The sequence below is a fragment of the Dioscorea cayenensis genome, chromosome 5, assembly GCF_009730915.1.
Source record: "Dioscorea cayenensis subsp. rotundata cultivar TDr96_F1 chromosome 5, TDr96_F1_v2_PseudoChromosome.rev07_lg8_w22 25.fasta, whole genome shotgun sequence".
Lineage (NCBI taxonomy): Eukaryota > Viridiplantae > Streptophyta > Magnoliopsida > Dioscoreales > Dioscoreaceae > Dioscorea > Dioscorea cayenensis.
The window spans coordinates 21,878,696-21,901,914 of NC_052475.1; the positions used below are offsets into that span (position 1 = coordinate 21,878,696).

General features: G+C 33.5%; 2 protein-coding genes across 4 annotated transcripts; both read left to right on the top strand.

Annotated features, from left to right (window-relative positions):
- Positions 1 to 893: 893 nt before the first annotated feature.
- Positions 894 to 10,300, top strand: LOC120260815 (casein kinase 1-like protein 3). Of its 3 annotated transcripts, none has more exons than XR_005536499.1 (17): positions 894 to 1,099; positions 1,181 to 1,221; positions 1,606 to 1,675; positions 1,757 to 1,905; positions 2,163 to 2,258; positions 2,350 to 2,420; positions 3,079 to 3,140; positions 3,211 to 3,274; positions 3,395 to 3,479; positions 3,575 to 3,701; positions 5,102 to 5,196; positions 5,318 to 5,375; positions 7,352 to 7,476; positions 9,028 to 9,222; positions 9,358 to 9,502; positions 9,729 to 9,918; positions 10,010 to 10,300. XR_005536499.1 is itself a non-coding variant. In XM_039268381.1 (15 exons), the coding sequence occupies exons 1-14, from the start codon at positions 1,024 to 1,026 to the stop codon at positions 9,217 to 9,219; spliced, it is 1,311 nt and encodes a 436-aa protein (XP_039124315.1). In that variant the 5' UTR covers positions 894 to 1,023; the 3' UTR covers positions 9,220 to 9,222; positions 9,358 to 9,691. The 3 variants fall into 3 exon arrangements, 1 of the variants encoding a protein (XP_039124315.1); XR_005536500.1 differs by having other exon boundaries at positions 9,856 to 9,918; XM_039268381.1 differs by lacking the exons at positions 9,729 to 9,918; positions 10,010 to 10,300 and having other exon boundaries at positions 9,358 to 9,691.
- A 1,881-nt stretch (positions 10,301 to 12,181) lies between these two features.
- On the top strand, positions 12,182 to 22,482 carry LOC120261383. Its single transcript, XM_039269258.1, is given in 14 exon segments — positions 12,182 to 12,263; positions 12,357 to 12,423; positions 13,850 to 13,915; positions 13,917 to 14,108; positions 16,030 to 16,067; positions 16,223 to 16,305; positions 18,080 to 18,147; positions 19,382 to 19,700; positions 20,500 to 20,612; positions 20,695 to 20,760; positions 21,090 to 21,180; positions 21,278 to 21,345; positions 21,870 to 21,907; positions 22,020 to 22,482. Coding segments are annotated over 14 exon segments (1,434 nt in total). The 5' UTR covers positions 12,182 to 12,237; the 3' UTR covers positions 22,219 to 22,482.
- The last annotated feature ends 737 nt before the right edge of the window (positions 22,483 to 23,219 follow it).

Genomic DNA, 23,219 nt, shown 5'->3' on the forward strand with positions numbered 1-23,219 from the left:
TTCATTGGATCAATGTTCCCATATAGCCTATATAAAGGTGTTAATAATTGGATCTAACCTCAAACTTAATTTGGTTTTATGTTGTAAGAAATATACAAATACTTTGGCCATCCCTAACAGTTTTAAATAGTTAAGAATTGATTATATATAGCTAAGTTTGGATTAAATGGGATAATTTGTGACTGTAAATTAATGATTAACCTATTTAAGATGTATGAATGAGATAAATCTTAATAATTATTATATCAGATAGTGATATGTAATAAACTCCTTTTTTTATATTAATTAATTTGTATGTATGAAATAAATTAGTATTTAAGTGGAATATATAATGGTATAAATGATCTAATCAAGTTGACAAATAAAATTAGACCAATCTATTTATACAAATTAAATTTATAAAAAAATAAATTTAAATATCAAAGATCATAGGTTTGAATTTTATTCATGCAATAAAATAGATAATTGTTTTATTTCCCTCTCGATTCATAGGATCCTATCCTTAATTGACACATATTTTTTTAATGGAAATAAATCTAATTTATAATTATTCGATAATTTGATTGCAGTGAATTTATATTGGGTTTTGCTCAAATTTATTTTGAAGTGATTTATTATTATTTTATTAAAAAAATGCAATAAATTAAAAGTTACAATGATATTACCGGTGTTTTAATTTTTTAAAATTCAAAATGGATTTCATAAGTTATATGAGAAATTTATGTTTGAAAGTTGGTCGTTGGAACCAAACTTTGGTATTATTAATATTAAAAAAAAAAAAAAAATCTGTACAGGGCTAGTTTGGTAAATTTACATCCACATCAATCGCCGGTGAAATGTCGAAACTACCCCTTTCACTCGTCGCTTCCTTTTCATGACTCCCAAAATCTCATCTTTCTTCGTCGTCTCTCTCTATCCACACCAGATAAACAAAGCTCTCTCCATCTCAATCCTCTCGAATTCGCTTCTCTTCGAAACCCTAGTTCGTTGTAGCTCGTCTGATTCGATTCTGGGAGCCGAGCTATGGATCGGATCGTAGGCGGGAAGTACAAGCTAGGGCGCAAGATCGGGAGCGGGTCGTTTGGCGAGATCTTTCTCGGTGAATCTCAATTTCTCTATTTCGACTGATGATTTTAATGATCGGATCTTGTTTTTGACGAGTTTGAATGATCGGTTGCAGCTACGCATGTGGATACGTTCGAGATCGTCGCTGTGAAGATTGTGAGTTGCTTTTGATTTTTTTTTTTTTATTCTTCTTTTTCATGTTTGTTTTCTTTGATTGTGTTTCTGATATGATCGTGTTCATGTCGGTTGTTTTATAATCGAAGATTGTATTTTGTCCGCCTGATGGATGAAGTAAGTCGAGGGTTGTGATTTGCATCATTTAGGTATTTTTATTGGTGGTGATTTTGGCTCTATCTTGGAAGAAAATTTTGTTCTATTTGATTTTATTTAAATATTTGTGAACACGCTGATTGTTTTCGTGAAAAAGGTTGGGTTTTTTTTGCTTCTTGTGGTTTTTTTTTTTAATATTTCTTAGTGTAATCCTAGCTATTTGAAGTTGGTTTACCTATGGTGCACTAAATCTGCATTCACTATTTTCAGGAAAACAGTAAGACGAAGCACCCTCAATTGCTTTATGAGGCCAAGCTTTATAATGTCCTCCAGGGCGGAAGTATGTACAGCCATTGTGGCAGATTAAATGTTTTTTCCCCAACTGTTGTTTATAAGTTATTGTTGCGGTATTTCCATGTAGGTGGTATTGCCAATATAAAATGGTGTGGTGTTGATGGAGAAGACAATGTTCTTGTTCTTGACTTGCTTGGACCAAGCTTGGAGGATCTGTTTGTCTACTGTGGAAGGAAATTCTCACTGAAGACAGTCCTAATGCTTGCTGATCAGATGGTATGAACTATGAAGTGATAACTTCGTAATCTGCATAAATTGGTGCAGCTTCTTTTAGTACCACCATCATAAAAAAAGATTTTAAAAGCATGTTTCTGTTAGTTGAAGTGATGCTCAATCTATCCCATGTTTCTGTTAGTACCACCATCTTGCATTTTTGTCCACTGGTATCACTTGCTGTTAAGCCTGTTATGCTACTGGGCAGGCATGGGTTAACTATTTTTTTTTTCTTTTTTCTGATTGATTGTTGCTTACAGATTACGAGGATAGAATATGTGCACTCAAAAGGTTACTTGCATAGAGATATTAAGCCTGACAACTTTCTAATGGGTCTTGGTCGAAAAGCAAATCAGGTAACTGTCTGGGGCTGGAATGCAACTTGTTAGTGAATCAGCATTTTATACAACGTTTATGAGTTTATCTGGATCTGTATGAATTGTCTAGGTCTACATAATTGATTTCGGCCTTGCAAAAAGATACAGAGATTCCACTACCAATCGCCACATTCCATACAGGTATGGCCACTGCTTGCTAACCGAAGACTTTTATCTAATCTGAACCACAGCTATTTTATTTTATTTTTTTTGTTGAAATGCCTAAGGTTGGATCGATCATTCTAAGCTGTTGATGAGCTTTATTTACTTCAGTTCAGTAGATGATGGTTGGAACATGCTGCTTTTCTACTATTGTGGAGTCACTTGTCAATTTATATGTTAGTTTTTTCTCAAGAAAGATTCATGGTTTTTGTTTAAGACAGGGTACTAGATTTGGTAGCATTTCTCAAATTCAATCTGTTTCATTTTAGGCATTAGACTGATCTTCTTTATGTCAAATAGTGTTGATTGATAAAAACAATAAGTCCTTGTGCTGTTGGAAGTATAATTCTTTCTCTAGTTGTTCTCCTACGTCTTATGGAGTTCAGATTCTTGTGGTTGTCTTATTAAAGGCTTATGACTTTCATAGTTTAGAAATTTGATAAATTTGACTTGCATATTATTCATAGTTTTGTGTCACATTGAATCCTATTTTATCAAGTTATTGTTTAGTCAATATCTTGTTGAGGTATCCATCACCCAATTCTTTGATTTGTCCCCCCCTCCCCCTTTTTTTTTTAAAAATCTTATGTTTTTGAATGCTTTGCCATGAAACTAACATTATGTCTGATTTGTTTAGAGAGAACAAAAATTTGACGGGGACTGCTCGTTATGCAAGTTGTAACACACACCTTGGTGTTGGTAAGCTACCATCTGCTAAAACTCTATATCAATAATTTATAATTTGATACTAGTTTTTTCATGGTATCAGAGCAAAGCCGTCGTGATGATTTGGAATCTCTTGGATATGTTCTTCTTTACTTCTTGAGAGGAAGGTATTGATTCATTTATGAATGGAGTTGCATCATAAACTAGGGCATTAAAAGACTAGATTTTAGTCGTTATTTAAAAAGTTTATTTGAAAACTCAGTTGATCCTTTAAATGTTGTTTCCAGTCTCCCATGGCAGGGTCTGAAAGCTGCTACAAAGAAGCAAAAGTACGATAAGATATGTGAGAAGAAGCTATCAACTCCTATTGAAGTATGCCATTGCTCCTCTATTTTTTTTATTCTCATGAAAAGCTAGATGCATTTTTCTTGTTTTATTTGCTGCTTACAATGATTGTGTTATAACAGGCTCTTTGCAAATCCCATCCTGTGGAATTTGCATCATACTTCCATTATTGCCATTCTTTAACATTTGATCAACGACCTGATTATGGTTTTCTGAAGCGACTGTTCCGCGACCTGTTTGCTCGTGAAGGTGTGCCTTTAACTACTTTTTTAATCTTTTTATTTCTTGTTTTAATTCATTTTACTGGAAGTGCTTTCCAGATGCTCATCTATTTATATCATTGTAATTAAAAGCGCCAGACGCCCTTGAGGCGATGATAATGTAAATCGCCTGAGGCGCTCACTTGAGTGGCATGACGAGTTATTTTATAAAAAAGTAAAAAAATAAATAAATAGAAAACAACATTAAACTTGCATAAGATTGACCTTAAATTAATGTAATAATCATCTACCAAAATAGAAACATTAACATAAAACCATAAAAGACAATCTAAATTTTTAAAGTTTAGTATGCAAGACCTAATTTAGAATCTTAAATCTAGTCTAATCATTAGCAAACTCTATTAGGCCATCTTCCTCATCATCTAGGGGATCGTTTCCCTCATCACCAGATTTATAATTATCAATTTCTTCATCTGATTCATTTGAATCAAATTGTTCCATAATTCTTGCTCTAGAACTAGGGCTTGAACCATCGTCGATTGAAGTTTTCTTCAATTGAACTTCCTTATCTTTCATATAAGATCTCTTAAGTTTTCCTTTAGTTTTCTTATGAAGTTTCTTGGTTTTTAATAATCTCTTTCTTTGTTTCGTTTCTTTCTTTGTTTTATTCTCCCCTAAAAAGTCTCTCCATATTCCCAAAAATTACCTTAATATGTTTTGAAAAAAAATAAAAAACTACCCTTTCCAAGTATAATTATTTATATTTCCTAAAAACATTTATTACTCTATAATATAGTTTCCTAAAAGACATTTAAAAAATGTGAAAAAAGAGAACTTAGAAAGGCAATGTTTTTCTTGTGTTTTTTTTTTCCCTTGCGCCTGGGCTGAAGCGCTCGTTTAGATAGCACTTCTTTGACTATAGCCTTGCCTCACCTAGGTGCTTAAGTGAACGCTTAGATAGCACTTCTTTGACTATAGCCTCGCCTCACTTGGGTGCTTAAGCGAACGCTTTTTACGCTTTTAATAACACTGATTTATCAATTCTTGCTAGAAGAAGAAACAGAGAAGAAATGCCTGAAAATCACAGAAAAATCTGATTGATATGCTGTATCTATCCATATGCTTGTAGTTAATTTGATCAATGAGAACTTCAAATCACTTTGATGCTTGATAATTCTGATTTTCTACTTTTTTTGATATTTTCTGTAGTTACAGTGACTGTCTTTTGCTGTTCGGAGGATGTGTTTAGTTTCCAAGATGTGATTGTGTTTTCAGTGGTTCAGCTTTTGTTGTAGTACTTCTAATATTTATAGTTCTGTGCTGAGGGAGAGGCACCATCTTTTTCAAAATTCCAAGGGTTGAAGTATTGTGCCTTGTTTGACTGCATTAATAAAATTTTATTTTGATTCCTTTTCTTGTTCTTGATAGGATATGATTTTGATTATATTTTCGATTGGACCATTTTGAAATATCAACAAGCTCAAAAGACAAAACCTCAGCCTCAGTTACAACCACGATTCTCGGTTAGTCATTTGCCCTATGCTTTTGCTGAAAGAGGTTCTGTATAGCATGTGGTTTATTTTGTTTGCTTCAATCATGCTTAGGGAATCATGTTACTAATTGGAACTGTTGCCTATCATGCAGCCAGTTCCAGGAGGAATGAATAGCCGCGCGATTCCAATGGATGTTGACAAGCATCAAGGTTGCACTTAGTTATGTCTTGTGTTCAGTTATATGCTGATTGATACTCATTTCATAGTGGTATATATAGTTCTAACATAACTTCTATATGAGATCTTTTATCTTTTAAATTTCCTGTTTTATGATTTTCATGATTAAGCACCTTGGATGTCGTGGTTTTAGGTAAATGAGCATACAAGGACTCAGCATTCCCATGTGGATCTGTAATTGTTATTGGTGATTATGTGAGATCTTATCACTGTACTTATTATGGTGTAGGAGTTACTGCTCTCAGAATCATCAATATTATTAATGATGCAGCTATGAGGTGGCTGATGATAACTTTGAGGCCGCCAATGTTTGAATTTAATAAGCCGTCATGGAGAATGTTTTTGTTTAAATGACAAAGACTTGTGAAAAGGAGAGGGTTGCAAATGATGGGATGGTGAATGAAGGAGAGGGATACAGAGTAAGAAAAGAGAGTGGGGATGTGAGGGTGCACTGGGACTATCTAGATAGGGCCTGAGAGTAATAACAAACTTATCTTTTCTCATCATTTTTGATGATTGCAAATCCCAACCTAAAGAGAGGGGTATACAGAAATATCCACAGTTTTTGGTGTTATGAATTTAATTATAATTTTCATGGGGCTATACGCGGAAATAGCCCCTTTTTCTAAAGGTATACATGCAGATATTTTTATAGGTTTCACTACCTTTTCATGTCTTCTGCAAATATTATAAGCAAGCCAGTCTATGTGACAAATTTAAGGGAAGCAGACTTGTCTACAATCACGAGTGCAGCCTCCTCCGTATGAAGTTGAATGGCTTAAGCTCTTGTAGGGTCTCCCTAATATAATGTTGTGACAAAGTATTGATGTTGAAGCTCATCAAATATCTTGGGCTGGATTGTTCATGGTTGAGGATTCATGTGGTTTTCTCTTTATGAGGATATTTGACTTCCTTTTGAGCACATATCAGGACTTCTGGTTTTGAATAATTTATTCAGATTGTCAGAAGCATTATTGTGGGATATCTTCAACTTGGCATATAATTCCTGTAAATCTTTGCAAATTCCAATTATAGGACAAATAAGTAGCTCTTGGCAATTCCAGGAGTGATCTTTTTCTGTGCATTTTCTTGGTAAATAAGGTCATTTGGATAAATAAGAGTGATTTTTATTAAGAATTCACCAATTTGGTTCAGATGATAAGTTTAGACAACCATTCTCTTATTACTTGGATCGCCACTAATTTTCTGTTTTTATTAGGTGTTGAGATGGCTTTTGATGAGCTTTTGAATATGCTCTTGAAGCAACAGAGTTTGAATATGCTGTTGCTCAGATCAGGAGCTCTTTGAATTTGTCAATTTTTAGTTTGTTTGGTTTTGCAACAGATATGCTCAAATAGCTTTAGTCTGTAGGCTGATACATTCATGAAAACCCCAACCAAGAATATAATATAATCAAATCCCAGGATGGCTTGTATGTTAGATTTTTAACTTCTCCAAGGTGGAATACTTGAGGCCTCAAGCCCCTAACTGCTTCGGAAACTTTTCATACTGGGTGAACATATGGTGTTATATATAAGGGACTCCAGGGGCATGACAGCTTTTTTGAAGTTCACAATGGAATTTTTATTCATTGTTCGTCCAGATTCGAGCCTCACAATCAAATCCTGGATTGAATAAGAATGGATGCTAGAGTGAAGATAAATATGGAGTTAACCTTTTCTTCTAACTGGTGGGTTTTATATTATAATAATGGTTCCTTTAGTATGCATATTTGTGATTCGTTTATGGTCTTAATGGCAGTTGATTACTAACCATCACCTAGGAATTTCTTTCCAATCTGGTTTAATCTGTTCTTTTGATATTTTACTTGATGGTGATCATTTCTTAGAAACTTTTATTTTCCTATGAAGTGTTTCTGTGGACTGTGTGCTCATTTTATCCTAGGTTGGCGTCTTTATTGATTAATTAGCTAGCTATACTATTTCAGGTACAAATGATGCATCCTATCCGGCGGAAGCTGGACCAAGTAATGTGGGGCGCCCTGCTGTTCGCATGCAGTTCAAAACCCCATCTGACAGGAATTTGAATTCTGATGGACGTGCTGACAAAATTGTAAGATCACAGTAGTTTAAAGCAGCATAACTATTTTTCTATTTTAAAAATCATCAGATAAATCTAGAAAAGGCAAAAGCTTTGGCAATTGAATGATGTTTATTGTGATGCCCCATAGTCTGCTTTATTTCATGAATTTAAAACTATTGGCCTACTTGCAACACTTATTTTACTTGCCTCCTTATATTGGTTTTGTACACACGCCAAAAGTAGTTTTTTAAAGATGAACTACTGTGAATGTCTATATTCATTATTTATAATGCTACACTTCCCAGAATAATTGATTTTTGAGTTTTGAAAGTCCTGGTAAAAGCAGGGCCTGGTATTAGAGATGTTGGTGAGGAGACATGATCCGACTATTGGAACTACTAGTTTCTACTCTGATTTTAGGTGTTTCCAGGCTGAAGTCTCTCCAGGATGGAGATCTAGGGAACATATAGATTAGGCCAAAACAGATGCGAAATCTAGTTCCCCATATTTATTGAAAATTGGTATAAGTTTGTTTACATTTGTTTGAAGCATGTCTGATTTGGTTGAAACCAGATGGCCATGGTGAGGGTTCTCTAGAGCCTACTGATGGCCTTTGGTATCTGTTGTGAAAAAAGAGAACTGAGTTGACTGTTTCCTGTATTTTGTCAACCATTGTTCTTAATACATCATTAAGTTGTTTGAAAGTAGGTCTCAAGTGGCCCATTAAGACCTAAAACTGAACAACATGGTAGGTGTTAAACCACAATAAAGGCATGTGGCTGTGGTCTAAAGTGGAGTAAAGGTATGTGGCAGTGGGCTACATACAAAAACCCTTAAAACTGAAACTCATTAAATCATTATCTATATAAATGCTGTGTTTGCCAATGATATTATTATATGTTTTTATGAGATATGATATAGTTTTTGATTTTGTACTATTGTTCATAATTTATAATAGTAATGAGTTCAGTTAACTTGATCTGATCAGTTGAAATTTATGGAAACTCAACTGACTGGGATGTAAATTTGAACGAAACCAAACTGACGTAAGTTGCTCAATTTAGCCAGTTAATTCTGTTTAAACTGAATTGTGGTTACCCCTATTCGGAAGAAATGGGATGAATAAAGTTCCATTTTGGAATATTTCTTGGCTTTTTATGTGGTCATCTATAAATGTATATTATCTTTAACATTCTTATCTAAAGTTTCTCTTTGAATTATCCTACTTAACTAAGGGGAGTGGGTTTTGAATCTACAGCAGTATATTTGTGTATTGAATTATAGACCTCACCCCAGAATTGCTTCTGCTACCATTCTGTAATTTTCATCTATGACATACACAAAACCTATCGATCCTGTCCATGAATTCACATCTTCTCTTTCTTGTCCCGTCTAACATTTGGTGTTGTTCTGTGTTGACTATAATTGTGGATCGGTGGGTCTTTTTGACCTTGTGTGTTCTTCATAGTGAATGGATTATTAAATGATGCCCATTCAGTTGTTCTGCTGCATTTCCTTACTATTCCAATATTTGCACTTTTATTCAATAAGTTCAAGTTATTGGATTTCCATTTGTTTCAGATGGCTAGCACAAACATTGACAAGATGCCATCAACATCATTTGCTCTTCCAAGTGCTCCAAAGAAAAATATTGGAAGCTCTAAACAGTTGCGACCACCTGATTCGTCACACCACAGCAATGGTCTAGGAAGTAACTATGGTTCATCCAGCAGTTGGATTCCTACATTACAACGCAATGCTTCAGCCAAATGACTGGTAAGCTATAGAAGGTGGACTTGGCTAAATACGACAGATTTTATATACTTTCACAACATAGGCATTCTGTAATCTGTGATGTTGACAATCTATCTTGAAGTTTAGACTGATTTTTGAAGTATTTTCCGTTGGCAGCTGCCTGCCTACCTACCTTTTGGTTCTTCAGATATGCATAATGGGGAGATCCAATGTGCAAGATCCTTATTGTTGCAAAGTTGAACAAAGTAATCACTGCTGATTCACTTTCTACATATCAGGATGCCTACTGTATTTTATTAAGGTGACTACAGACACATGAAGATGCTTAATGTCGGTCTTCCCAAAGCATGTTGATGTTGTATTGATTGTTACAACAGTTAACTCTTATCTTTCTAGGTCTTTATGTTCCCTTAACATGGATGACATGTGAAGTATTTTCTTTTTCAGTTTCCTGTCAATATATCATATGGTTTTGGTTTTGGTTGTGTTACATATGTCTTTTGTAATGCGGATTCCATTTGATTCAGGGATCTGGGCTCTTGTATATTTTTTGTTGCTGTATCCTTTGGTTCAAAGCCATGGATGGTCATCTGGATCAGTTTTAAGCATTAGAACCCAAGTCCTTCAGGATCTGAATAGAACTCAATAATCTAGTTTTCAGGTGCTTGTCATCTGTGCTTCTGTTTATGGGGCTTCTGGTTCTGGTGCAGCTTTACTGTAAGTCGGCTATGTTGCTTTTTTGTCAATCATTTCTTCCTAGCAAATTTATCCTTTTGTCTAGCTCATCATAGATCTCTCTTCTCTCCAGAATGTGATGCTGTGATGGATGGAAAGTTAGAGGTATGTACATAGACCCAATATACAAGTCACAGACATGAATTTTGTAAATATATTGTAGGAAGCATCTCGGGTGTGCTTCAAGATCAATTGACTTACTGCCTGATTCTTGTTCATGTTTTTCAAGATCAATTGACTTGCTTCACCTTGTGGTAATTTAGTGTTGCCTTTTGTTAAAATCCTAGAAGTGACCAACAGAAGTCTGGAGAATCAGAAACTATAATCAAAGTATGGTTGTGTTAATGATATGCCTTTGTCCTTGTATGTTGGTGTTAAATTGTTCTTCTCTATTATTGACTCCCTCCCTAAATCATTTATTTGTTTATCTTCTTGTTATAAATTCTTTGCATCCTGGGTTATTCTGGTTTGCTTTATCCAATGTTATTGTTCAATAATCATCTTTATTCTGGGTAAGTAATCATACTCTTTGCATCTCTACATCTTCACAACATCATGAATTATCTTTATCAATTTTACAGGAAAATTGCTTTTTGTGGCTGTCAATTTTTCATATTTACTTTCCAATGGCTATTTAGAAACAAACATATCAGGTCGCATTTAATAAAAGAGTTTGTGTTCTAGCCAAGGCATGTAGTGTCAAATGGAACTTAGAGGTGGGTGTGCTGAACTTTCAATACATTTATAATTTTATTTTATTTTATTTTTTAAGTATTCTATCATTTTCTAAATTTAGCTGGAGTGGGTCATGATTGTAGGGCTGTCTACAGAAACATTATTTGGTTAGTATCCTGTCTTCTTTTAGGATGGCATTTTCTTTGTGCAGGTAAGGTTCACTATTATTATCTTTTATATAAAGATTTATGTGATTGATGTAATTTATATTGTTGATGAAACTTTGGCAGAATATCACATGTTTGTTATCTGTTGTTGTCATGTACAGAGCATAAAAATGGAAAAGGTTGCCCATTATTTTGATTTTATGAAAAATTAAAAAAAAATGTAATAGTGGGAGGATGCTTTTTATAGTTAAATTGATAATTGTGAAAACATGACGTCCATCCATAAATGAGCCTTTTTTTTTTTTTTTACACATTTTTCATGCATGGCCTTTGTGCAATGCAATAATAGAGGTCAGAACCTTTAAAAAATTCAATTATTTGATGATGGTCCCGGTAAAGTTGGATGGCATACTGTTTGTAAAACTCCTACGCAAACCAAACTAAGAACTCAAATTTGAAAGTAGATGATTTAAATTAAACCCCATGTAAATGGTTTAAGGAAATCTTTGAAAGGTTTTTGTTTTTTTGGTTGTTTGTTTATGATATCTGGTGCTGTGCTTTGGAATGCTTCTTAATTGTCCATTTCTCTTCTAAAATATTATAATTATATATGCACAACCTAGGAAAAGAAAATCTCTTTATGCTCCTTTAGCAGTCCAATATAATATAAAAATAATAAAATATCTGTATTTTATATAAAAAACGATTTAGTTTGGTAACTTTAAATTCATATATCTATATATAAAAAAAAAATCACATATAACAATATTGAGGTTGTTTTGATTTTATATTAAAATGGTGAATTTGGTCATACTCTTTTAACTAGTGTATATTTTCGAGGTAACTCTCCTCAAAATTGCTACTCCTTCGTTTCTTTTATTTGTTATATTTATATTTTTTTTATCTGCCATGTTCTAACATCAAAAATTTTTTATTATTTTTTTAAATTATCTTTAATATTTAATTCAATTCTTTTTTTATAATTAAATATGAGAGAGAAATGTGAAGATATAAATTAGGGGTAATTTTGAAAAGATAACTAAGTTTTTATAAAATTTTGTGAAATAACTAAGTTTCTTGGTACATGAGATTCGGTTAATTAGGACAGATAAAAAAGAATGGAGCGAGTACTTCTTTAATACTTAATTAATTAAATCTAATAATAATCAAAACAATTAATGTTACACTATAAATAATTTTATCTTTAAAATATTTACTATAATTCAGATCAATTAAATCAAAACTTTGTCAATAAAAATGCTCACTCCAAAAACCAAGTTAATACCAACGAACAAATCAATCCCAAGTCCCCAGGGAATAATATCAAAAAGATCAAAGGAGTAGTAAGGGATTTCATATTTATCAAGGGTCTAAATAGTTATCATTCACCAGTGAGTCAGTGACCAGTGCTATATTCCATATTCCGCACGTGCGCGGCACGCGCCATCAGAGCTGCGAGATGATCCCTGTCCGGGCTTTCTCCAGGTCAAACGAACCCTAGTATTCGATTTTAGCTTCTGTTTTTTCTCTTTGATTTTTGTTTTAATACCATTTTTTTTTTCTTCGAATTTTCCTCAGAGCTCATCTTGTATGGAAATCCGTATTCTGGCCGAATCCTCTGTCTGCTCCTGCATGCTATTTCCAGGTCTCAATCTTTTGTTCTCTTTTAGTTTTTTTTTTTTTCATTTCTTTTTATGCTGTTGTTTTTGTTATTGTGATCCTGCTATTGTGATTGAGATTTTTTTTTTTGGGTTATCTCATTTGAAGTGTAATCTTTTGCTGTGATAATCTGGGTTAGTTAGTGAGCAGGAATGGATGTATTTGTTTTTAGGAATTTGGATTGCTGCAATAATAAATAATAAGCTTGGAGTTAATTATTGGTTTTATAATTCCGAGATAATGAGTTTCTTGGCATCAAGTTTGTATTTTTTTTTCTTGTTTTTCTTTTTTTTCTTTTTTTTTTTTTGGTTTTGAGAGCCTGAGGTGTTAACTGGAAGGAAGGGGCATTGGGAATTCTTGATGATAAATGTGTTTTTAGCCACAATGTAATCTTTTTATAGGAAACATGATATTCAGTTTGCTCTTGGTTGAATTCGATACTATTGTCCTTGCCAACTTACTAGCTTATCAATGGGTACCAATTGTTCCGTAGGAGATATTAATTATTCAAAATTTTTTTGGGGGCACATTGAATGTGATTCCTGAAAATTGTTTATTTTTAAATTTTTTTAACTTGTATCCTATTTCAAAACATTTTAGTTGCTATTTTATCAACTTGGTAATGGAGGCTGACTTGATATTGCTTGAGGGATCTCATATAGAAAGGTTTAGGTGGTTGATTACACTAGCAAAGTGCTAAGAATTGTGGGTTTCATTAAGAAGCTAGAGTTGCAAATTGTTACTGAGGATGATAATGATTTCTTTTAAGCATGTCTCTGCAGTTTGTTGCCCCTGTTAATATTTTTTTAACATATATATATATAAAGTGGTTAAATGGTTTATGCGGGTCTGATTGAGTTGGCTTGACCTGTCTGTCCATTTTGAGACCTCTATTTAGACAATCTTATCCAGGTGTTTTGCTTTCTTGAGCTGGATTTTGTTGGTTTAGTCGTCTAGTGTTCTTTGTTGTTTCTGTACCATATTCGGAAATGTGAAGTGCTGGGTCACTCAACTGTTAGAGATCCTATCCTTTCCCTGCTTGTATGGTAACTCACTGTATGGTAACTCACTTTTTCAATAATGCTGACTGAATGTAGGTTGAGACTACATCTATGGAATATAGTTGGTGGAGATGGAGATAATTTTCCAATAGGTTATATCTTTGAGAAAAAAAGACGACAAAAAAATTCTCAGTGAAGTCTTGGACTGTAGCACCAAATATTGAGACATTCCATCCTTACATTTATCTACTCAGCTGTTTTGACTCCATACTGCATGCTGTTGTGTATATAGTTATTTTTTTAACCTAATTTACAGATTTGGCTTTCTTCTATAGTTTCATATCATTGCCTTGTGCTATGTTTTTTTTCTTGATGAAACTTGATTATGCCCTTGCAAATTTATTTGAATAGACGGGAAGGACCAAGCCTGACCCAAATACAATGGACGATCGCAAGAAGCGGAAATCATCAGTTTTACCCTGTATGGAGACCTGTCTCCACAAAATCGGGAACCACTGCCTCTAAAGTTGAGAATTTGCCCAAAGACCTTGGTTGTGGAAGTGGCTCTGGTTTTGATCTGGAGCTCAAAGAGGAAGTTATGGAGGAGACATTGATTGTGCAGGGTTCTGAGTTGACCAATGAAGTTGGAAAAGTATCTGCTTCTATTCCGGTATGTTGATAGAAGCTTGTTATCGTGATTCTTCGACACTGAACTTGATGTCTTTAATGAGATTGTTTTGTATGATCTGTGTCCTAAGATTCTCTTTCCTCCTCTTTAACTTCTCCTTATCCCTTATCTATTTTCATATACCCATTATTCGTGCCATGGTTGGCCAAAAGCATTTCACTGAGCCAAGATTGGACTGTTTAGAAAAATTAGGTTTCCACTAATTTTAGTATTATGGCATTAAGTATAAGCAAGCAATCCTATCCCTTGCAATCGGTCACAACTCTACGGGGTTCATTCTTGTAGTATGTATTGACTTCAAAGTACCTTAATGTAGGGGTTGTTCAAATAACCATTTGAAACAAAAAGCTGATGTGAGCTGACACTCCTGGTTTGGTTGAATTTGAGAATTTGAAAACTATGGTTCAGTTTGGCTTGAAATTAATAAATTGTGCATTGATTTGGTTCAGTTTAAGTTTAATATGAACTGAACTGTCTCTTTACCTATATCCTGAATCCCTAAAGTTGTTAAGTACCCTTACTACTTCTCTGTCTTATCTCTTGGCCTGTCAGATTCATATGCCTTGGCTACCCCATTACCACCATCTTCTGTTCATTTTAATATCTCGTTTGCTTTGAGCTCTCCAGTAGTCCATGATTTTCAAATAGATGTCCTTTTCTTCTCCTTACCGTGTTAGGGTTTTGTCTCTTTTTTTCCCATGATGTTAATTATTACTGCAATTCCTTTGGCCAGCTATTCTTATGTTTTGTTTGGTTTTATGATTTGTCTGGAGAGGGTTTTTTTTGGTTTTGTTGCTGAGATGGTTAATCAATGGGCCGTTTCCTGTTATTTCTTATTAAGGTATAGATGCTGAAAACAAATTAGTTGTTCTCAGGTCTTAGTTTACCTTGATTGGAAAATGCTTGATGATAATATTAATGATTTTATGCATGATGTCAAATGCTGGAGATAGGAAAAATAGATAGAAAACTATGATTTCTGATCATGTGACTGTTTGTATTCTAGTAATACTTTGTTTTGGTTTTTAATGGAGAAAACGTAAATACTCATTTTATATAAGTTTGCTTGATCCTGCTAGCTGGGTTAGAAAAAAATTAAAGACCAATCTGACCAAAAAAAAAGTAATTTGGTTTTTCTTTTCTTTCTTCTTTCTTTTTTTCTTTATTGGGTCATGGTTGGTCTCAGTATAATCATCCATGCTTATGTGTGTCATATGCACCCCTGATTTGAAGCATAACGTCTTTCTATTTTCTCAAATTGCAAGTTTACATGTTAGCATTGGCTTTTAAATTTTGATCCTCTTGGTGTTTTTGGCTTTACTCAAAGTCTGTACTAGGCTTAATTTCACGGCAATATTTTAGTTGTCAGTAAGTACCTCCTTGAAATCAAATCTACTTGCAGAGAAGCGTTTGCATACTTACATTAAGTGTTTGGTTGGTAGGGAAGACATAATTTAGGCAGGTTCTATCTTCATCATTCATTTAATAAAGGATTCGCTCTTTTGCTATTAAGCTGTAGGTAATAAGTTTCTATATAGTCTTCTAAGAATTAGGTTTAGCTTTTGCCTAGAGCTATTCATTGTGAGAGTGTAATGCAACCAGTTTTAGATTGTTGGATTGGCTGAGAGGTGCTGGTTGTGGTCAAGTTGTGATCGTTGCTTTAGATCTTTATTTTCTAGCAGGGAATTTACAAATTATTTATCAAGAATCCTTTCAGCTCACACTGTTCCTGTTGCCTAGATGGCCTTACCTTATGTAATAAAATTATATACAAGGCCTAATATTTGGTTTCAATATAAGCTTCTTTATCATATGTAAGAATTTGCTTAAAATTCATCCTCCATTTATTTTTTGTGATTTTAAGTATTGTGTGTTGCTTATCTCTGCATTATCCTTTTTGCAGGTTGAAGCTTCTTTGATTCGTTTTGTTAATGGAAAAGGGTATAACTTTCATGGGGCCTATTTTCCTGAATATACTGTTTCCTTTTTTCTGTAATGCTATAAATCATGGTTGTTCTTGATGGTAATAATTTTTTATTTGCATTAGGTAATCCAACATTTCTCTTTGCAATTGTGTTTCTCTATTATGCTAACAGGGAATCCACACGGAGACAAATTGAAGAAGAAACAGGAGTAAAGCTTATCCTCCCTTTTGCATCATCCGAGGACACTTGTGTTGGTAACAACATCAAGCCATTTATGTAACTGTACATATTATTGCAGGAATTTGAGTGACTGGTTTTATTAATTCATTGCCATTTGATGTTGCTTGACATTTTTGAAAAAGAACTTGTGGATAAATAATTTGGGTCCACATGCAATTATTGTTAAATCATTTCTCCGTTTTTTTTTTGTAGAAAATGTTTATATCTTTATCAAGTAGGAGGCCATGTGTCACTATGCACCATCTTTAGAAACAAATGTAGTATTCATATATCCCTAAAAGGATAGGCCAGAAAGAAGGGATAATTCTGATCAAGAAGGCTCCATACTAAAATTTGACATCAATATATTGTTTCTTACCTAAACCGGTTGGGTTAAGCAATTGCAGGAGAATAAGCATCTACACTATTGAAGGGCAGCTTATTGTACCAGTCTCTTTTCCGAGTAGGGATTGAAACCTATAAACATATGCAACATACTGCCGTTTGTCATTTTGTAGTCCTGTTTAAATGAATAACATCTAAGGATGTGTTCATTTAGGGTTAGTGGTGGATTTTTTTTAAGTGGGAATTTTAAGTTGGACCCATTTACAGTCTGTAGAGTATGCTGCTACATTGTAATGCTTTTTTTTCCTTTATCACCTGATTTATATCAAGTTCAAGATTAGATTTAAGATAACCAAAGTTCTAATGAAATTTGGGAAAATGAACCTTACATGGAGGAGAAGCAAATGGAATGCTTTCATAAAAATTTTAGGTAAATAGTGCCCTTAAATCACTATAGAAATTCATTTAGACAAATGCATGCTCTAACTGAATCAGTATTATTCTTTTCACCTACAATTTAATTGTAACAATGGCAAAGGCTGTTCATCTCTATCTAGTGTTTTCATGCCCTAAACTGATCTTTTGAAATATTTACCAACTTTCAAACAAATCCAACTTGTTTCCAAAATGATTATAAAATCATTATCAAACACTAAAGTTCACTTTTGTAGGGATTTTTTTATAGAAATACTTAATGAAAATAAAACACATTTTGTGACTGATTTATTTTAATAGGTTCTTACTTTTCTAAATGACTGTACTTTGAAAGCACTTTGTCATGATTTTCTGGATAAATACCTATTGCTTTTTCTTACTTAAAATTCTACACACATTTGAAAGATGTGATTGGACATATACTGAATGTGCGGGATGTTAAAAACCTTTAATTATGAGCATAAACTTGATGCTTACAACTTTTGGTTGGTTTTATAGTTGGTGTTCCTTACTTTCTCATTTTTTTACCATTCCTTATAGCCTCAAGACTGAACCAGGAAAATAGTTCCCATGTATGGTTGGCTGTCGAAACTGAGTCAAATTATTTATATATGTTCATCTGAACATGAGATTAATAGTGTTGCCAATGTCTTTACTCTTTGGATTTTAATAAAATTGATTGATTTAGAGAATAGGATATTTCAGATGTATAACTACTTGGCCTGAGGAAGAAGATCTTTTGGGATCTCAAGAGTTTCTGGAAGCCCTGAATTTTTTCTTTCGTTTTTTTCCTTCCTGTTGTTGTTTCTTTCTTTGGTGATATTCTCCTAACCATAAGCCATCCCTGCTTTTCATTATCAAATTTCAAGAATTTTGCAATTTTTTCTGGTACAATCTGCTCAGTTTCTGAATAATCTTATTTCAATTTCATTGAGTAAAACTATCTTGGCTGATTTTATTGAATGAAATCCTGCAGAAGATTTGGTCTTGCTGTCTCTCATAAAATAATATTTGTTGTTTGGTTTGCAGTTATTGAGGGCAATTCTATTGAAAGTGTGAATAAAGCTGCTGCAAAAATTAAAAGTGTAATCGAAGAGGTAGGATTGCAATTTGAGGGTATTATAGAATGTTTATTGCCTCCTTTTTTTTATTAATTGTGAGACACTGTAAATATTAGATGCCATGGTAACTTATTTTAGAGTTTGTGCTTACAAATTTCAATATGTTTCTTGGACTTTTTGTTTGGTATTATCTATGATGTTCAAACTATAGTTTTTTTAAATCCAACAACTCAACAAGTATGGTATGTTGTCTACTGATTACTGAAGGAGCGAACAATTGGCTACATAGTAGCAATTGTAATAGGATGGCTAAAGAAAGGTTTATGAGCCAGTTTGTTACTGGATGGACTCAATTGGTGCTATTATAGTTGAAGAGAATTGATATATGAAATGATATTCAGCAAATAGATTCTGAACTTCAGTTGACTTTATTTCAGTATAGCATAATTTAGGTTTCCTACTTGGTTAATAGATTACCGATCTTGTTGGATATGACTTTTTTGCATTTTGCCTAGAATGTTTCCATTGTGCACGTTGAATATGTTAAGTGTCATCTGGTTTTCTTTGTTTTATTCTTTGAGAGGCTATTATAGAACAACAAATACTTGGATCACTATGCCACATAGCATAACGTATATCAAGGTCCTAAAAAGTGCTTAGCGTGTCTGTGATGGCTAGGTTTTCATGTTGTTTTGGATCTCTCAACCTAGATAAGTGGCATAATAAATATTCAATATGGTTGGTCAAACTTTCCATATAAACCTACCTAATTAAGTTTGTACTGTAGACAAATCTGACCACTTTAATCAAAGTCTCTACCATGCTGCATTTTCCTCAAAGCACATCAAGTTGATTGGAAATTGGCAGCGTGAAAACACATTGAGGCAGGTAATGATCTTTAACAAATCTGTCCATTGAACCTTGGGCTGATGAGATCTCCGATGCCCCCTACAGTTTTCTTCTCCTTACTAGAAAGGATATGAGCTAGGGGACTTCTGGGATGGTTTGGGTATCTTTCATGTCACACTCTTTGTTGTCATTTTGATCCCACTAACCCTTGCTCTGCCAAACTCTCGATGTTTGATAAAAGGTTTGCACTGATAATAAAATTGTTATATTTTTCTTTCTTTCTTATGTAAATATCATGTTATTTAAACCAATAACATCTTAGTGTGGCATTTTTAAGAGGATAATTTTTCTTCTCGTGGACTTTATAATCTAGTTTATGCTTCCTAATTAAGTTTTTTGGGATTACCTTCTTGAATTCCAGGCAATTAAAAGCCCCAGCCTTGATTATTCTCACTTTATATCTCTTCCACTGGCTATCCATCCTGAATTGGTAGACAAACTTCACAGCTTTCAGAATACTATTCTAGGTTATTCTGGTTTGACGTTCCATGGGAACTCCGACAATGATCCTGAGGGAAATAGTTCAGATGATAAAGATGATGTGGATGAACAATTGGAAAATCAGAATGTTGAGGTTAAGCTTGAAGTCCAAGACAACCGAGAACATGTGAGAGTGCAGATAGATGCTCCACTTGCCAATTATGATGCTACAGAAAAATCAAGACTTCAAATTTTGTCAGGTATGACAGCATTTAGATTTTTAGTTTGAGTTTTTTTTGCGTGAATCATTCAAGAGTCATGCTGATGCTAAAGATTCAAACTTGCATGTTGCAAAACCCAACCTAATTAATAATTTAATATTGTACTTTAATTGAGGGGTACAAATGAAAGAAAAAAAGAAAATTATGGAAAGGAAAAGACTAGAAAGTTTTATGTTTCCATTTTCTCTCATTTCCCTTTTCTTCAGCTAGCACATGACTAATTTTCCTTAGTTCTTATTTTACCTTGATTTCACGCACCTACTTAGTGCATCCAAGTAATTTATAGTCAAACTATTAAAATGACAAAAACACTGGTGTTTTGATCTTTTCGTTACAATTCCTGTTTTTGCTGATCTGGGTGATTCTTTTGAATATAACCATATAATGCACTAATTGCTGGAAATTTCTTATGGCAGAAAGGCCTGAAGTGGTTTTTCCATTTCTGTTCAACTTTTTGAATTCAACAATCTCCCACTATTTTGTCTAGCTGGTCTTTTGATGTTCTGTAATTTGTACTATGTGCTATTTGAAATGTGGAAAGGAGCAGTTAGTTAGAAATGCAGATGCATGGCCTGCTTAAAGGTATTGCATCAGCATTTGATAAATTGAGTACTTCATTTATGAGTTTTTCAGTCATTCAGCTTCTTCATGTCTTAGTTCATTTATCTTTGTTTCTTCATTGAGATATTTTTTTGCTTGCACATAAATAAGCAATTCTGTCATATCATGGTCTGGCTTTTACTATAAGGAGTTAATTTTCATTTTATTTATGTAACAGATTTGGGAATTGATAGTTCAATCTTTATCAAACCAAAAACATTTCACTTAACTGTTCTTATGCTGAAATTATGGAACAAAGAACGGATAGCAGCAGCTACTGAAGTTTTGCAGGTGATAGACTTTCACTACTGACAGAGGTTTAGCATTTGAGGAACGATTGACCAATAATATAATATGTATTTAACTCATGCAGAATATCTCTTCAAAAGTATATGATGCTTTGGAAAATCGGCCTGTTTCTGTTAGACTTAAAGGACTTGTAAGTCTTACTTTATTCCTTCTGCCATTTGATTCATTTTATTTAAAATTAGTTTTAAGTTTCAATCCTGATTGTATGATATTATTTGTGGAGAGCTCTTTAAATATGCCTTTGTAATTAGCTAGATTGCATTTTGTGTTTTCCTCTTGAGGTTTTCACCAACATCATATATGACTACTCAATTTCTATTAATTACATGTTTGTATTTTAGCATGGCTTTCCTTGTGCATGTGTTGTACTTCTAATCAGTGTACCAGGACTAGTTAATTGTTGGTCTTGTCTTTCATTCAGTTCAAGTGGCAATTATGTAAGAAATTTTGTGGTTGCAGGAATGCATGAGAGGGTCGCCAGCTAAGGCCCGTGTTGTTTATGCACCAGTCGAGGAAATCGGTGGAGAGGGACGATTGTTACGAGCTTGTCGTATCCATAAACAATATCATAATCTATTTCATTCTTTTAAAGTTTGAGTTTTTTTGTTATGGATCTAGTCTGTACTTGACTTTTGCAACTTCCACAGAAGTAATTATCAAAGCTTATAAAGAAGCAGGTCTTGTTCTCGATAAGGATGCGCAGCAACCACCGAAGGTGAGCTGCAGTGTCTAGCTTTTTCCCATCATCTGTACTCATAGACTTAAGTTGTCTTTTGAAGCTAATATAGAACACAGCAGTTGAAAAGTCACTTTTTTAAGATGAATGTACTTATTATATTCAGGTCATTGTCAGCACTATGTTTTCTTGTGATTGATGAGTCTTTACATTTTGGACAAAAAAAATTGACTCAGGCTTAGGTAAAGGTAATATGTGTTATACCTTGAAAATAGATTGACCTGAATATCAGGATACTACTGATCAAACATAAGAGTCTCAAAGTGGTGGCATCAGAAAACATAGGTGTTTTTTTCATTGGACATCAATTTTTCTCTTAAAGAAAGAATTCATTTTTATTGCTAATTTAGTCATGATCATCTTTTCAGTGATTTTGTTACACTTTCTGGCTGACCGTGCAGTGTTGGTTTTACTATTTATAATCCACCGCTAATTTGCGTAAAATTCACTGTTAAGAATTTATCTGCTTTTCCGCTAATGCTCATGCTTCCTGTCATTTGCAGCTGCATGCCACATTGATGAATGCAAGGCACCGGAAATGGTCGTCTTTCTAATTTCTTTAGCATCTTTTAACACAAAGCTCTATTATTCCCATGTTACAAACATAATATGAATTGATTCATGTTGCTAACATTAAGTATAAACTGTTTCAGGTCACTGAAGAAGAAGAAAAAGTATAAAGGCTCTGATTCATTTGACGCTCGTGGCGTCTTCCTAAGATTCGGGTCCGAAAACTGGGGAGACTATCTCATTCGGGAAGCACATCTTTCTCAGAGATTCAAGTTCAGTGAAACTGGATATTATCATTGCTGCACTTCGATCCCCTTCCCCGAAACTATGCAGGTTGATTGATTTCTCTGTGCTTTGTTTCGATCATCAAGAAGGCATATTGTTAGCTAATCTCTCGTATAATATCATCAAGATGTTCAAGCCGAACTAATCGAGATGCTTTCCCGACAATCTTGTTGTACATAATCTCTTTGCTGCTTATGGTGCCAATGCAAACTTTGGACAATTTGTTTGGCATTTGTATTTTTAGTATCAAAAACTAATTTGCTTTCCATATGACATTTGCTTTGCAGTGTTATTGGCAGTCTAATATTCTCATTCCTGTCTGATTATCCATGCATTGCTTATAAACTCTGATAGCAATGTTCTATTATTTGCCATTATTTTTATTTATTTATTTATTTATTTATTTATTTATTGAGTTCATAATCTCACTTCAAGGAGGCATTGAAGAAACATAACCTAAGCATTGGCGCAATAATTCGGATAGTAGTGCTTTTATTTTCTATGAGTAAAGTTGCGGGTTTGATTTTTTTTAATAATATGGTTGAGAATTTAGTGTTTGAGTTCAGTGGTTTGTTCATATTGTAAATATATATATATATATATATATATAAACGAAGTTTTCTAGTACTTCTAAATTTCAATGGGGCTTACAGATTTCATGCACCTGTTCCAGTAGTTGAAGAAGATTGAATTAGTAAGTTTCAAGATCAATGGATAGAGTATATATATTTTTAAGCTAAGTGTCTAATGACTCAATTTTAAATCCAAGAGAGAAAATTGTGAATAAAAATAAAATAATTTGATAAAATAAAAGCATTAATATAAATGGAGGTAGTAAGTATCTTTCTATTATTATTATTATTAGTATTATGCAAAGATCTCGAAACAATTGAAAGATAAATTTATTTCCTTCAAAATAATAATGGCATAAGTAACTTGAAATTTTGATTGTTTTACTTATATTCATGTGTGAATATGTGTGTGTGATATATATATATTTAAGAAAAAAAAGGTGTGAATTGATATTGAGTAGAAGTGTTTGTTGTGTTCTCCATTCT